This window comes from Siphateles boraxobius, unplaced genomic scaffold, assembly GCF_051911475.1.
Source record: "Siphateles boraxobius isolate OS27281-9 unplaced genomic scaffold, OSU_SipBor_1 26, whole genome shotgun sequence".
Lineage (NCBI taxonomy): Eukaryota > Metazoa > Chordata > Actinopteri > Cypriniformes > Leuciscidae > Siphateles > Siphateles boraxobius.
In genome coordinates this window covers 3,844,207-3,859,587 of record NW_027508876.1, presented here as the reverse complement: position 1 = coordinate 3,859,587, position 15,381 = coordinate 3,844,207, and the positions used below count along the sequence as shown (strand labels likewise).

Genomic DNA, 15,381 nt, shown 5'->3' with positions numbered 1-15,381 from the left:
GAACGTGTGACAGACAGTTATACGAGTTCAATTTGGGAATAAAGAGCGAGTTGTGAGATGTCAATCGCCTCTGTGAGTCTGTCTTTTGCAATAACTTCAGCTGTGAGCTGAATCCCGTCGCGTAATTGCGTCACTTCATAACGTTCCCATGGAAACAGGGGGAAATGGCTGCTCTTGTGTGAAGCAAACACAACATCTTTCAACTTTCTGCTAAGATATATGTGACTTTGTTGCAACGAAAATGCGAGGATTATGAAATCATGCAAACCCCTTATATTTTGCACGGAAATCTGCAATTTATGCGGCGAAAGTGCGGCGTATTTGAAAAAATGCGGCCCCCGCATGAATATGCGGACTTCGGCTGATTATGCACTTAATCATGCGATCGCATAATCTCGTTTTTCTGGAGGGACTGTATAGTCTGTCTAGTGTACGGTGGTCCGACTACACAACAGGAAACAGACGTCTTCTTACCACCTCAGACATTTTTGCAAGTCTCTCTCACAGATGGTTCATAACTCGCAAGACCCATTCACATTTTTAGGAAAAAATAAGGTGTACTACATACTTTCTGCTTTGATATTTTAGTTCAGCCAAGATAATTGTGTAAGTCTATGGGAGATCATTTATTTCTAGAATTACGGCTTATCGTAACAATTTTGTATATGGAAAGACACAGATTTTGCGTAACAAAAGCATTTTAAATACAATGTTTGATGTTTCTGATGTTCTCTACAATTCTTGAATGTATAGGTCTTGAATGTATTTAAGACAAAGCCAGCTGCCTCACTGTCTGGTAATTACTTTTAAAGGGGTGGTAAAACGCATTTTTTCAAAGGCTTGATTGTGTTTGTGGGGTGAACTGTAACGTGTTCATGCTTCGTTTTTTAAATTTTTTATTATTTTTCATATATTTTACCTTTATTCTACACTGCTCTGCCCCTCCTTGTAAAAACGGTCTGATGGTTTCCTGGTTCTATGAAGCCAGTCCCTCAAAACTACGCAATGGGCTCAGATTGGTTAACTGGCCCAGTGTGTTGTGATTCGCTAACCGTCTAGTGCACGTCTCCCGGAAACGTCACGCCCCGTACCTTTACGGGTGCTTTGGTGTATTATAAACAATGGCGTCAATAAAACCAATCGGACCCGGGGAAACGTTAGTGAAGATGATCGAGCAGAACCTGTTCAAGAACGGCTGTTAAACGACGTTTCAGAAAGGTTTTTTGTTGTTCTCTCATTACTTTTTAGATACGCTGTTATTTAATTGTGCTAATTATTATAGAATTACAAAAAAATAAGCTTCATAAACAAGAATTTCATATAATCGTTCTAACACATTATAATACAGTCCTCAAAGGGATTTTTTTGAGTAAAGACTGCGGATCTATAATGATCGTTTCTGACTGTATGGCACGGTTACTTTTGTATTTTTAGAACGATTGTTGACAAATATCTGTCAACAGAACTATTAAGCCAAAACGAACACTAAACATTGGCTTTACTGCAGTAGCCAAATCAAACACAGAACCATGTTTAGCATGCCTGTAGATAAACAAGCATGTAGATAAACATAAAAGCTCTAATCAAAGAATAATTTACACTAATTCCAAGTTCGCTGTTGAGATTAAAAAAAAGTTTGTAACATTAGGTGTTTGTCAGATAACGTTAAGTATGAATGAGCATTTGACAAACCAGCAGAGCCAAACAGCGTTGTCATTTGTTTACTTCCTTGCTACAACGTACAATTAACAATACGAACTATTACAGGAAAACAAATCGACGAAAAATAGATTGTGGCCCGTAAACAAAAGCTTCTGTTCTTAAAGTTGGAACTGCTCCATCTTTCAGAACAAGCCGATGTGCGAATCATGCATTGAGCTCGCGAAGATTGTGGATGCTTTCCTCCGTAAAATGTTCAGCACATAGAGTGAGATTTGGGTCATAATTATGAAGGACCGAGTTAAAAATAAATTTTAACCATTGATCCCTAACTCCCTCGACCCTAGGAAGGCTGAACAAAGTTGACCTGCAACCGGGATGAAAACAACAGCACCGTTTCGACGGCATTGTGACAACTCATCTCAAAACAGCAATATAAAATGGCCTCGCCCCGCTTAAGTATTCTTGGAGGAGGGGTTTATGTAAATAATGGGATTTGCTGACGTCAGCAAACCTGGAGGAATGTCCTGTAGTCCAAAACCGGTCGTTTGCTGTAGTCCTTAGAAATTTAAATTTTTTAAAAGCAAATATCTCCGTTTGCTTTGAACTTTGAGCGTTGTAACTTTGCAGATGTTGTTTGTGCTCAAACAGCAACATTACACACTAGCTAAAGTTAGAAAAGTGAAATCGTGTTTTAACACCCCTTTAAGAAAGCATCCTAAAAAAAACTCTTAAATTACTGAATGTAAATGTTTTAAATGGGCAGCAACTCATTCATGTTGTCACTGATGTCATTCATGCTTGCCACATCGAAACAAAATCACATCACACGTACATTTTGTATAAGTACATTTTTAATTTGCCTATATAAATATATATATATAAAGTTTTATATATGTATGTGTGTGTACTGTCTGATGTCATTCATGACTGATGTCATTCATGCTAGCCACATCGAAACAAAATCACATCACACGTACATTTTGTATAAGTACATTGTTAATTTGCCTATATATATATATATATATATATATATATATATATATATATAGTTTTATATATGTATGTGTGTGTATGTGTGTGTACTGTCTTTATAATGTGTCTCCTTATTAAACTGTCTGTACACTTACAAAGTTCTCAGTGCTTCCTTTGCAGGTAGGGACCCTCATTTATGCTACCGTGTTTGTGTGGGGCTATTTTGAGCCTTGTTAGTGGTATTAACTAGTGCTTTTTATTTTTACTTATTCTATGCCCCATACACTAGCGTTATAAGCTAATCTGTGGTTAAAATAAAGCTAACGTTAAAACTGGGTAGCCTTTAATAGCCTTAAAACTTTAATAGCCTAATGATTTTTGACGTAAAAGAAAAATCGATAATTTTGACCCATACAATGTATTGTTGGCTATTGCCACAAAAATACCTGTGCTACTTGTGACTGGTTTTGTGATCCAGGGTCCCATATTTTTAAATGTCTTGCATGAAATCTAAAACCTCAGTTGCCCATGCTTGTTTACATAGACCAACAGACTGAGTACACAAAACTAAACTGCGCTTTGTTTTTATCTCACTCTCTCTTCACTCGTTCTTGTCCTCAGCTGGTGGATTGGTGGTCTGTAGCCTGAGATGGGATGCAGAGAGGGAGATTTTGGGGGAAGGGGTGTAGAAAAGTCTGCAAAGCTGTAGAATAAGCACGGCACCCTGCAGGGGCGAGTTCTGTCTGTAGACTGACTCAGTTTTAAAATTTAATGGCCAAGCAAAATGCCAGACGGGAGCTGTTCTGCTTCCACGCCTGCGTAGCGTACCGCAGGTCAACGACGGGGTTTGAGGGAAAAGGGCAGCCGTTTAATGTGAAGAACAAAACAACTTATGTTTAGTTCTTCCTCAACAGCCCTTTAAATTGGCTTATCAGACTGTGTAATAAGTTTCACAGCTGGTGAGATGATGTTTTCCTTCATTTTTCTCGTTTTTTTTATTATTTTTTTTTACTGTTTTTATTTACTGTAGCATTTCATCACTCTTCATCTAAACCAATGCTAGACACTTGTCCTGACATGTCTGATATGGATTTCAGGGATTGATGACTTAAGATACTGTGGATAATTTCACCACACCCTGGCAAAGCGTTTTACATGAGAAAGGTGTTTAGTGGCAGTTTCTTTTGCAACACTGGGAGGGATGGCTGCTTATTTTTGTTGTCTTTAATGAGACAATTTAAGCTTCAGTTTAGGGCTGCAGCTAACATCTATTTTGGTAAGCGCGAACATCTTGACTCCAAGGTAATGAGATCCCTAATTCTGAATATTGAACTTATTCTGCACCCAGTCTGCACCCAGACTGGTAGGTTTAACTACAATTCTGCAAAAAGCATATTTCTAGTAGACGTTTTACTACTATGCACTAGAGATTATGCACCTCATTACAACAATGAAATTATTTTAATTACAACATACTGTTGATGAAAATATGACAAGAAAGTAACTTGTTATTATTAATAATGCACCATCAATGTTTTTCTGGGGGAGCATGTGTACTTTTTGAAAATGGACGGCGAGCAGCTGCACAACTTACACTTTAATGTTTTAATTTTCAAAGTGATTCCAGGCATCACTGCACATTTTCAAAGCCATAGTTTCAATTTAGTTCTCCGGTCTGTAGTCTCTGGACGACCTGCTAAGCAATCAGACCGCGATGCTCGTGGTACGTTCGAGTAGTCATGTTCATCCCTAGTACTGATATATTGTGCACCCATTTTTTTTTTCTTGTTATAGAAGTGTTTAATAAAGAACTCTAGGTGACACAGGGGGAAATATAAAGTACTTGGACTCTTATGTGTTCGTGTCGTTTATTGGGAAAGCAGGTGGTTGATAGAACTGCAACTACAAGATAGTCAGACAAGCCATTAACAAGTTTGTGATTAATTTTACTGGCAATCAAATTAATAATGTTACTGATCCAGTGCAGGACAAGATGAAGCACTAACAAGAACATCATAATGATGTTCATGCCGTACTGTTAAATTAAACATCAGGGCATATTTCCAGTCAATTTCACCTTTGACATTTTACCTATATTTGCATTTCATATGGAATAATTAATGGCATGTTAATCATTTATCATAAGGCAGACTTGAACTTCGATAGACGCTCTCAAGCCGTATCTGAGAGCCAATCGTGAGCGTTTACACCTAGCTGCCCAGAAATCCCCTTTGTTTAACTGCTTGAGCAAACCTTGTTAAACAATGAATATATTATATAACATCATTACAGCATAGTAATTGGAGTTACATGGGAATTGTGGTTTAAGTGACTATTCTCAACTACAGTATGTCAGTTCATGCTGTTAACAACTGTATTTAAAATACTAATGTATTCTGTTAATACCGTTCAGATTATGTCATAGTTTCTCCAGCAAATGTGGGGAAATACTTGCATTTATATCTGATTACATGTTATAATCCAACTGCGGTTACTGTTCTCATACAAATAGTATTACTTCCATTACATGTAGCCTAGGATTTTAAACCAACAAATATTTTATCAAAAATTTATATTTCAGGCCAAATTATTGAGCTCCCTTTCTCTGTTGCAGTCTGTGGTTAATGCACATATGCTCTCGCTCATTTATGAAGTCTTAGATGTTTGATATGGTTTCGCTTGCTGTCAGGATGAACCTTTTTGCAAAATGGAAATACTTTTGTGAATTTAGAGATGGGAATATAAACATAAACGTTATGCACTATGGAAAAAATAACTCTGAAGCACATTTAACAACGTATAATAGAATAAATGTCACAGAAACCTACATTTTTTTATCAAGATAAAAATTCACATGCACTACCACTAGTTCATTTTTCCATCTTTATTGTTGATTTATTCACTGTGATTTCCGCCATCTGACTCTGCACATGTAGTGTTACCAAATAATGATCTGACCCACAGATATCTTACTAGTCAACTCTTACAAACACAAGCGCCCACAACAGACTTGTTCTCGTGTGAGACGCTGTTTGGAAGGGCATGACATTGTAAAAACTGCAGGTTTACTTTTCATCCTCTAATATAGAGGAAAGCCGTTTGTCTGAAGCGGTTTCGTTTTCAGCAGGGTGAGATTCTCTAGAGATCTGCTGGACACACGGTCTCATTCTCTCTTCTTTGTTCTCTTTTTTCATCTTCCTGGTTTTAGCATTTACATGGTTCATTAATTTAAGGTGTGACATTTAGCCAAAATACTAGGGCTGCCCCAACTAAAGATTTCCGTAGCCATTAGTCGATTAATCGGGAGAAATAATTAAGCAAAATAATCAGCATTTAAAATATAAATTAAGCGTTCCAGCTAGGGTTGGGCGGTATTACGGTAATATCGTATACCGCGAGGTCTTAAAATGGCACCGGCACTTATATAAAATATATAAATATAATTTATTCAATGCCTAAAAATGCTTATGTAGTTGACATCAAGTGACAGTGTGGAGGAGAAAGAGAGAGAGAGGGAAGGGAGAGGCGGTAAATACTGACGAGGCAATTTGTAAATGTTGCAATAAAAAAGGTGACCGCGAGAGATGGAAACACCTCTAACCTAATGTCGCATCTCTGAAACAACCACCCACTCACTGCTGCGAGGATGCATTTTGCCCCGAGTTCATTAAATAAGCACATTAGTTTATATTTGTTAAAATATTATGTTCTTTTTTTTACGTTGATAATGAAAACTGAACAGCACAAGTAAGATGGGATGCATCGGGAGTCAGACATTGACCACTTAATTAAGTTTCATTTTGTAAAAGACCTTTCTTTAAAGTGAATTTCGTTTTGTAGAAATTGTGTCTTAATTTTAATAATTTTTTATCAACCAATTGCCTGGATTTAATAAATAAGAATCAAATATAGCAGACAACATAATCATGACATGATCGTGCGCTGCCGCGCCGCGGTCACTTGCATTGAAATCTCATCATAAATTAGCCGAAACTCAGTGTATGCCTCACAGACATGACAGATAAGCCTATATCTAAATAAAGCTTGAAATTTCATTAAACGAAACAATTCAAAACGAAAAGAAATAGGCCACTCGCTGATTATTTAATCCATGATGTGCCATTCTCTCTATGCGCGTTCATACGGAAATGGTGATCATCAAATTCATTAAACGAAACTATTCAAAACGAAAAGAAATAGGCAAGCCTACTCTCTGATTATGTAATCCATGATGTGCATTTCTCTCTAACTTTCACTATGGAGATGGCGATTCGTCAATTTCTTTAAACGAAACAATTCAAAAGGAAAGGAAATATAGGCAGCATACTCTCTGATTAATCCATGATGTGCATTTCTCTCTATAGGCGCGTTCACTACGGAGATATCAATCGTCAATTTCTTTAAACGAAACAATTCAAAACGAAAAGAAAAAGGCTAGCCTATACCTTCTGATTATGTAATCCATGATTTGCATTTCTCTCTATATATGCGCGTTCACTAGGAGATGGCGACCGTCAACTTAATCTTTGCAGCAGACACTGACAGAAAGGTTGTATTAATAAAAATCAATGGACGCGTGTCACCGGATTTACAAATGCACTTCTTGCTTGTTGCTTGTTACTTTAATTTAAATTAATTAATAAAATGAATACTTTAATTGTCATAATTAAAATAATTAAATATTATTAAGTGTCCCATTTTTGCTCATTTATAAATAGTATTTATATCTACCAACCCCCCCCGCACCTGGGTTAAAAAATTATTTGGCGCCACCATATTATAACGGCCCACGTATTAAAAATAGTCGAGTCTAAATAGGGCTCCGGCTCATAATTACATTTAATGCCGTCAGCCGGTGTCAGACACAACGTGCACGGGTTGGCCTTGATTTTTTTTTTTTTTTTTTTTTTTTTGCCCGATCTGGTATTCAGTTTCTCAACGGTGTAGGCACAAGCCAACAGTTTGGTGACGCTGTCTGAGCCTTATGTCATAATTTTTAATTAGTCACGGTAATACCGTATACCCTGGTAAAATAGGGAGGAGGTTTGACGGTATGAAAATTTGGATACCGCCAAAGCCTAGTTCCAGCACACATGAAGCTTTCCGCAACAAAACCGGAAAACATAGCATGAACTTTTCTGAGATAATTTATTTATTTAATTATTTCCTATAATATAAATAACAGAATTATATATGGATGCGGAAATTAAATGTGTAAGTGCAGTACTAATTTAGCTTCCACGCTCCACACGAACATTGGGGCTGACATTGGGGTTGCGGTTATTAACAGGACTAAGTTTTCCGTCAGATGGAATTGGGATTTTTGTAGGTTTTACAAGATTTGAAAAAGTAATTTTGCTCTTGTGTTGTACATTTTCGAAACTAACTGATATAATGTATGATTTAATTACATGTATAATGTTATAACCAAAATAATTAGTTAGCTGCTACTAAATTTAGAGGACATAATAATTAAAAAATTAAATATAATTAAATATAAAAAAATATAATTAAAACTAGCACCAAAATAATGCAATTCTGATGTCCTCTTTTTTCACATTGAAAAACTCCCACACCACCGACATTGTGTCTTCTCTCTAGCATAAACTCTTCTAAAGCATGCATAATGTGTCACGGTATGAAGAAGGCACCAATCAAAACCCTCATGGCCAGCAGCATGTATAAAGTGCTTTAACCAGAGGAAATAATCAAATATTTTATCGCTTTTATAGTGACCTAATGTTCTTAAGCGACCATTAACAATGACGTTAAAAATTTACATTTATTGAACGATACCAATATGGCCTTTGATATAAGATGCATTCCTAGTATGGAGCTTATTTACGTATGAAAAAGTCATTTAAATTATTTTTGGTGTGAAACCTTGACTAAAATGTCCAGTGATTTTTCAGAATAAATTCTTAAAATTGTTTTCGGGTCCTTTTAAAATAATCCACATTAGAGGTGAGTAAGGAACTTGTTATTAAGTGTATAGGAATGGAAATTTCCCACTGATTCAGAGAGGCTACAGTTTCGGTTCAGGTGGAGTTGTGCTCCCTCAGCACTTCTGAATGCCACTGAATTAACATCTTTCTCTCCCAAAACCATGCTTCTTAAAAAAAAGATAAAGGGAAATAATTCCACCCAAGCACTTCTTTTTATTAATATTAAAGTTTAGTCAACGTTAAATGACACCCCAGTTTCCAATTTATTTTGCCACTTGAGGCGTTCATCGCTAACGTTAATAACTCCTGGATACTGGATTAGAGCTTTAAGTGCACTGGGGGAGCATCAAATAAGCAGAGCATTTGTTAGCTCTTCATGGACTGAACATGATTACTTGAACTTTTTACTAAATTATTCCCCAATTATTTAAATGTTTGTTTGGGATATTAATTAATGGCTGAATACAGAAAATTTACTGACCGAAAGTATTGTTTTGAATCTGTATTTTTCATTATTTTAACTATACAGTATTCAGTATTCTCTTCACTGTACATCACATGCTCAAACATTGATTCTGATAAAAATATGTGGCAATCATCATGGCAATGTTTAAGATGACGTCATTCTTCCAACAGCTGTTATAATAATTATAATAGTAACAATACTAATATTTAGTTCAGTCATGAAACTTCACATGCAATATGCAAGCCATGTCACCATTACCTTGTGACACAAGCTGATTGGCCTTTGCTTATTCAGCAGCCAATGCGATTGCTTGCTCAACATTTTTTGCTCTATTTCAATAGTCTGTTTGCTGTTGGCTAGTCCTGAGACAGTTCCTCTGTAACGCTCTACCTCCCCCAGCTCCACCTGCTATAGGATTTATGAACGTCTATTCATGCAGAATATATGCAGCAGCGTGCCTGTGTATTTAATGGCAGTAGCTAGTCCAGTTGCTCTGTAGACCTAATACATTTGCATTGCTATATTTATTAACACACCAAAACTACTTTGAGAGTTGTCATGATTGATTATGCATTTATTCAATAAAAAATACGGTAAATGGTAATATTGTTAAATTTTACTTTAAATGTATTGTTTAATTTGAACATTTTAAAATGTAACATATTCCTGTGATTTATTTCTGATATGTTGATTTGGTTCTCAAGAAACATTTTCTTTTTATCAGTTAGGGCTTGACAATAATTCAATATCAATATATATTGCAATATTTTTTATTCAATAACGGTGATATGATTTTTATACAGATTTTCGATATTTCAATATACATAACAACATTTGTCACTGACTGACGTTAGGCGCGCAGCCGTCAGAAAAAGCAGAACACAATTGGCTACTTTTGTGATGACGTACAGCACAGGCAGGCTGGTCTCGAACCAGTGCTCAGCAGGAGTAGCGGATCTCCAACGCGCCAAGTTTTAGCTACAAAAAATGAGCGCCCCTGACCGCAATACAAATGAAAACTTCAGGTTTCAGCGCGCTGCAAATGTGCCGGAGAGTGATGCCGACTAGCAGCGGGAACACATCAAATCTGTTCCTCTATCTGAAGCAGTTCCACCCGATAGAAGCAGCACAAACAATACTTTAACCGGCACAAACAAAGCACAAACAAACAAGACTTTTTTGCGTGAACTTCACGCAGTGATTGACGGCGGGAGGGGGCGTGATCAGCTCGGAATGCATTTTCAATTTGCACATTGAATTTTGCTACATTCGTTGCGGGACAGTTAATGAAAATGAAACTGTGAGTGTAAATGCAATTAAGAAAAATAACATTTAAATGATAATTTTGCTACAGTTTTTGCTTGAACATGTTAAACATATCTAATCATATCTGTAATACATTTTAATTTTGCAACTTGCAAACCGTTAAAATATGTATTCAATTTACATATTAAAACTAGTGCATGAAATGGCAAATGTAAATTTATTTTAATTTAATTTTGCACCAAACGTTGCACAAATGTAAAGGCAAATGTAAATTTAAAATCAGAAATGCATTGCCATTTAACATATTGCATTGTCATTTTGAATTGAATATTGCTACCCATATGCTACCCATAGTCTTGTAGCAGGTATTGAGAAGATAATATTATTGTTATGATGGGTTATTTCATTGGTTCATAGTTTGTTATGGTGCAGTACCGAAATACTCCAGCAGGTTTCATAGACTTGGCAAATTCATTTTTCTGAAGATTGTAGGTACAGACATCTGTTGTGGGCGTTCTTGGCAGTTTTTCTGAGGATTGTACATTGTTCATATCGATATCAGAATTATATCGTATCGCCCGAAATTAAGAAATATATCGTGATATAAAATTTGGCCATATTGTTGTCCAGCCCTATTATCGGTGTTGAAAACAGTTGTGCTGCTTAATATTTTTGTGTGAAACTGATACATTTTTTTCAGGATTCTTTGATGAATATAAAGTTTATTTAAAATATTTCTATATATATATTTTTTTTTTTGCAATGTAAAAGTCTCTACTGTCGCTTTTGATCAATTTAATTAATCCCGGACTGACAGATGCTGCTGCTGCTGCATGAACTAAGCTATGTAAATGTGCCTGTATATTGCTGAACAGCCTCCGGGCCTCCTTACGCATGTCTTTCTTTGGTAAAGGCCACCCTTAACCCTCATTAACCGAGCAAGACTTCAACAAATCCCAACACAAAAGCTACTGGCCTGCTGTTTCTTTATTCAAATCCTTCTCTTTGAGGTTGGGGAGGTGTATTCCTCCCCTCTCCATGGATTTCTTCCCCTTCCTTCTGGAGAGCCCCTGATCGAACAAACACAGGAAGTGTGCTGAGAGTGAGCAGCGCTTTGAGGATGGGCTGTTCTCTGTTGATTGACCTAGTCCTCTTAGAGTATTGACCGCCCTTACTCGCAGACTGCGCACACGCTTCCGCTCTGCCTCAAGCTAATTACTAATATCAGAGTGGGCTAATATTGTTATTATTGCACACTCCATTTTATAGTGCTTTGGAACAAATTGGATTTGTAGAAATTGTTGGCAAGGTATAGCACTGATTAGGGTGCAGTGTGTGTTTACCGCATAGATTTGTTGGTCTAACTGGAGCGCGGCCTGATAGTTTGAGTCTTATCTTATCTGTCCCTTCTTAGAGGCCACGGCTAAAGAGTCAAAGGCTTAGTGCAACATCAATGCTGTCTACTTTCTGCATGTACACTGCTGATGGAGAGGAAGACAAGGAAGGGGATTGACACAAAAGAACTGATGAGGGACAATGACATTGTTACTGTGAGAGCAAGTGCAATGTGTTTGGTCATTTGGTCACAAGACTGGTTCATACAGTAGTGGCCTACATTGTTGTAATGACATCATTATGTTGAGCCGTTATGCTCCAAAGCCACACCTCCTCCAAAACACCATGTCTCGAAGCACATAACATTATACTAATAATGAATGTAAACAACTTGTCTAGCTCCGAATTGTACCACCTGAATTCTGTTATTATGTTGGTGTCATATATTTATGAATTAGGTTAACATTAACACTCACATCTATTCAAGGTATGAGGGAAATATGTTTTACTTGATGGTTACAGCACATGACATTTTTAGAGTCATTAAATGTAAAAATTTTAAAACCATATGAAAACAACATAAATACAAACATTACAAAATATTTCTTAGAAATTGCTACATGCATTTTAAGATTTTTAAAAGATCTTGGATTCTATTATTGAGATCCAATTGCATCTTGGGGGTATTACCATCACACCAAACTTCAGTATTTAGGTATTCCAATCACAAAGAAAATTAAGATATTGTGCTCAACATAATTCATACTGCAAAAATAGCTCAAGCAGTGTGGTAGTATGGCATTCTGAATGCACCATTAGTATTCTACCGTTCTGCATTGCCAGTCTTAGAGTGTGTGTAACAAAAAGCTCTCGGACTGAACTGCAGCCGTTTTATTCTGCGTCCTTTTACTGATTGTATGTTTTAAAAAAATATGTGTATAGTGAAATATTAATGAGATTCTACATTAAACTTTAACCAGATTCTGAGGCAGATTAAACTAGACTATTAAATTTCTCTGACTGTGAAATAAAAAGGAATCCAATTGCAATTGTACGCCTTTTTCCCTTGCGCAGCGCTGTCTGTCAATATCAATGAAGCCCGTGTGAGTCATTTGAGTAGCTCGGAAAAAGAAAGCAGGTGAAATTATTGCTGAATATCAACTCTAAGTTCCAAGAGAAAATCCAGACGACGGTTTTTTACATTTCAAATATGAATCATTAAAATAGAGTGGCACTCAGATTTTGTGTCCTGGACAGTGAGTGTATTTGGTTTTTCCTTTTATTTTGCTCTAATTTGTGCTCTTTCATATCTAATTGACTGCTTTTCCATGCTGCGGTAGATGGAATAGACAGAGTCGCTGTAATGAGACGTTCCCACTCAAGGCCCTGAGAGACCAAGTCAGTTACTGGGGTACAGCTGCTTTACTTGCCTCATTTGTGTATATCTGAAGAGGCTAGCAAAGTAAAGTCACAACTGACAGATGCCTCCCCAGCATCCACAATTTTCCTGCCTCGATGTGAGTCAGACAAAACAAGCATCATATTAAAATAATAACCTGCTGTTTTGCATGCAATTGATGTCGGGTTTTCCCCCCTCTTCAAGTAGCCCTCCTACCAGAGCTGTTAGCTTTCATCTCAAAATATTTCAATTCCGACGTCTGGACACCAGAAGCATTACCGTCAGCGTTGAAACCAATCACAATTCCCCGTAGTCCAATTTACTGTTGTTCTATGAAGGTATTTGAAGTTCATATAGAGTAGCCAACTTAGTTTGGCTGAAGAAACGTTTTCATTTGAACTTAATGACTGTTGAAGGGGTACGATAGGAATTTCGAAAACTCACTCAGTATGGTCTTTTAACTGTCATTGTACATATACTCCAAATCATTCCCTTGTGTGCTCTTTTCAGAGTTTCCCTTCAGACGAAGGCTGGCCATTTGCGAAGTACCTGGGTGCTTGTGGGCGGATGGTGGCAGTGAACTACGTGGGCGAGGAGCTGTGGAGTTTCTTCAATGCTCCCTGGGAAAAGAGGGTAGATCTGGCCAAGCAACTGATGGACATTGCTGAGCAGCTTACCAACAACGACTTCGATTTTGCTCTCTACCTGCTGGACGTCAGCTTCGACAACTTCGCTGTGGGCCCACGGGACGGGAAGGTCATTGTTGTGGATGCGGAGAATGTTGTGGTGACCGACAAGAGGTTGATAAAACAAAGTAAGTAAATAGATTTCCCCATTCCTACATGTCCAGCAAATCTCATTCTCTTCACACAGAGTTTGATTTACCACAGTTACAACTGCATCCTACACTCTAATTTGCTCCCCCAAAAATGTATACAATACACTTAAAATGAAACTTCTCTTATCATTTACACACCCTCATGTTGTTCCAAACCCTAATTACTTTCTCTTTCACAAAAGGAGACATTTTAGAGAATCCACTGATAATTTTTTTCCCCATGCAATTAGAATTAATGGGGACTGGAGCTTTCTAGAATTTAAAAAGCACCCAAAAGCACCATAGACACACCGTAAAAGTAGTCCGTACGGTTAGTGTGCTAAATTCCAAGTCTTCTGAAGTCATACGATTGCTTTGTGTGCAGAACAGACCAACATTTTGTGATTCTCTCCATTGAGCTGTTAATTGCTGCCACTAGAACAAAGTTGATTTTGAGATGAAACAGTCTGTGATTCTGTGCAATGGATCAAATTGTTAGTTGAAAACATGAGGCTCAAAAGAGCTTATATATATATATATATATATATAATATATATCTATATCTATATATATATATGTATATGTGTGTATATGTGTGTAATCAGGCATCAGTATTTTGGTTTGTTCTACTCTCAAAGCTGTAAAATGACTTCACAAGACTTTAAATATAATGCACAGACTAGTGTTGTCAAAAATATCGATATTTCGATAAATATCGATACTGAAATATCTGAACGGTACCAATACTAATTTCCCGAAGTATCGATACACCAATACTAGCCGAGCAGTCACTTTCACTTCTCTCCAAAGGCGCGTTGACAAACACCACACGTGACGCACTCGTCTCATTCGCTCTGGTTAAATGGCAAAAGTGAATGGAAAGATGGCGAGTGCGGCGTCCCCGCGACCGGCTTTGGTTGATTGATAAAGAACACCGCGAACGGGCATGTCGGAGTCGGAGAATGGCGTGGACAGGACACGCGCTACACACCGCGAGCGGGCATGTCGGAGAATAGCGCGGACACGCGCTTCACACTGCGAGCGGGCTGCGGGCACCCAAAAGATTGTTTGACTATCAATATCCCTCTCATCACTCATTTTGTAAAATTATTTTATAGATGAAAACATTTAAGGAATTGGCTCCAGGGGTACCATTTAGCAAGCATATGCTCAGCATCAGGGGTGTTTGTTTTTTGGACAGACCTGCACCACTGCTAAAAACATCCTAACACTGTAACTCTTCTCATTTTAACTTTTCTGAAACATTAACCAAGATGGCCTAGTATTGTTGTTGATATGAGTCTGTGTTTCGTTTTTTCACTGTAATTCTTAAAGTTAACATAATCTGACTGAGGAATCGTAGACAAGTAAATATTGTAACTGTGGTCAGATGTAAATTAACTTGTGTCTGTTTAACTTTATTCAAAAATTATTATTTAATTCTGCAATTTGCCTTCATTAGCGATTATCATCAATTTGATTACACATATACTAATTAAACTAAACTGAGCTAGACAAT

At 37.1% G+C, this 15,381-nt stretch overlaps 1 protein-coding gene across 3 annotated transcripts in view; it reads left to right on the top strand.

The window, feature by feature from the left end:
* dipk2ab (divergent protein kinase domain 2Ab) overlaps positions 1-15,381 on the top strand; it is a 49,303-nt gene that overhangs the window by 22,013 nt on the left and 11,909 nt on the right. For all 3 annotated transcript variants that reach the window (XM_077244159.1, XM_077244160.1, XM_077244161.1), the window contains one exon: positions 13,556-13,859. In XM_077244159.1, the coding sequence (XP_077100274.1) occupies positions 13,556-13,859 (304 nt within the window). The remainder of the gene's footprint in view (positions 1-13,555; positions 13,860-15,381) is intronic.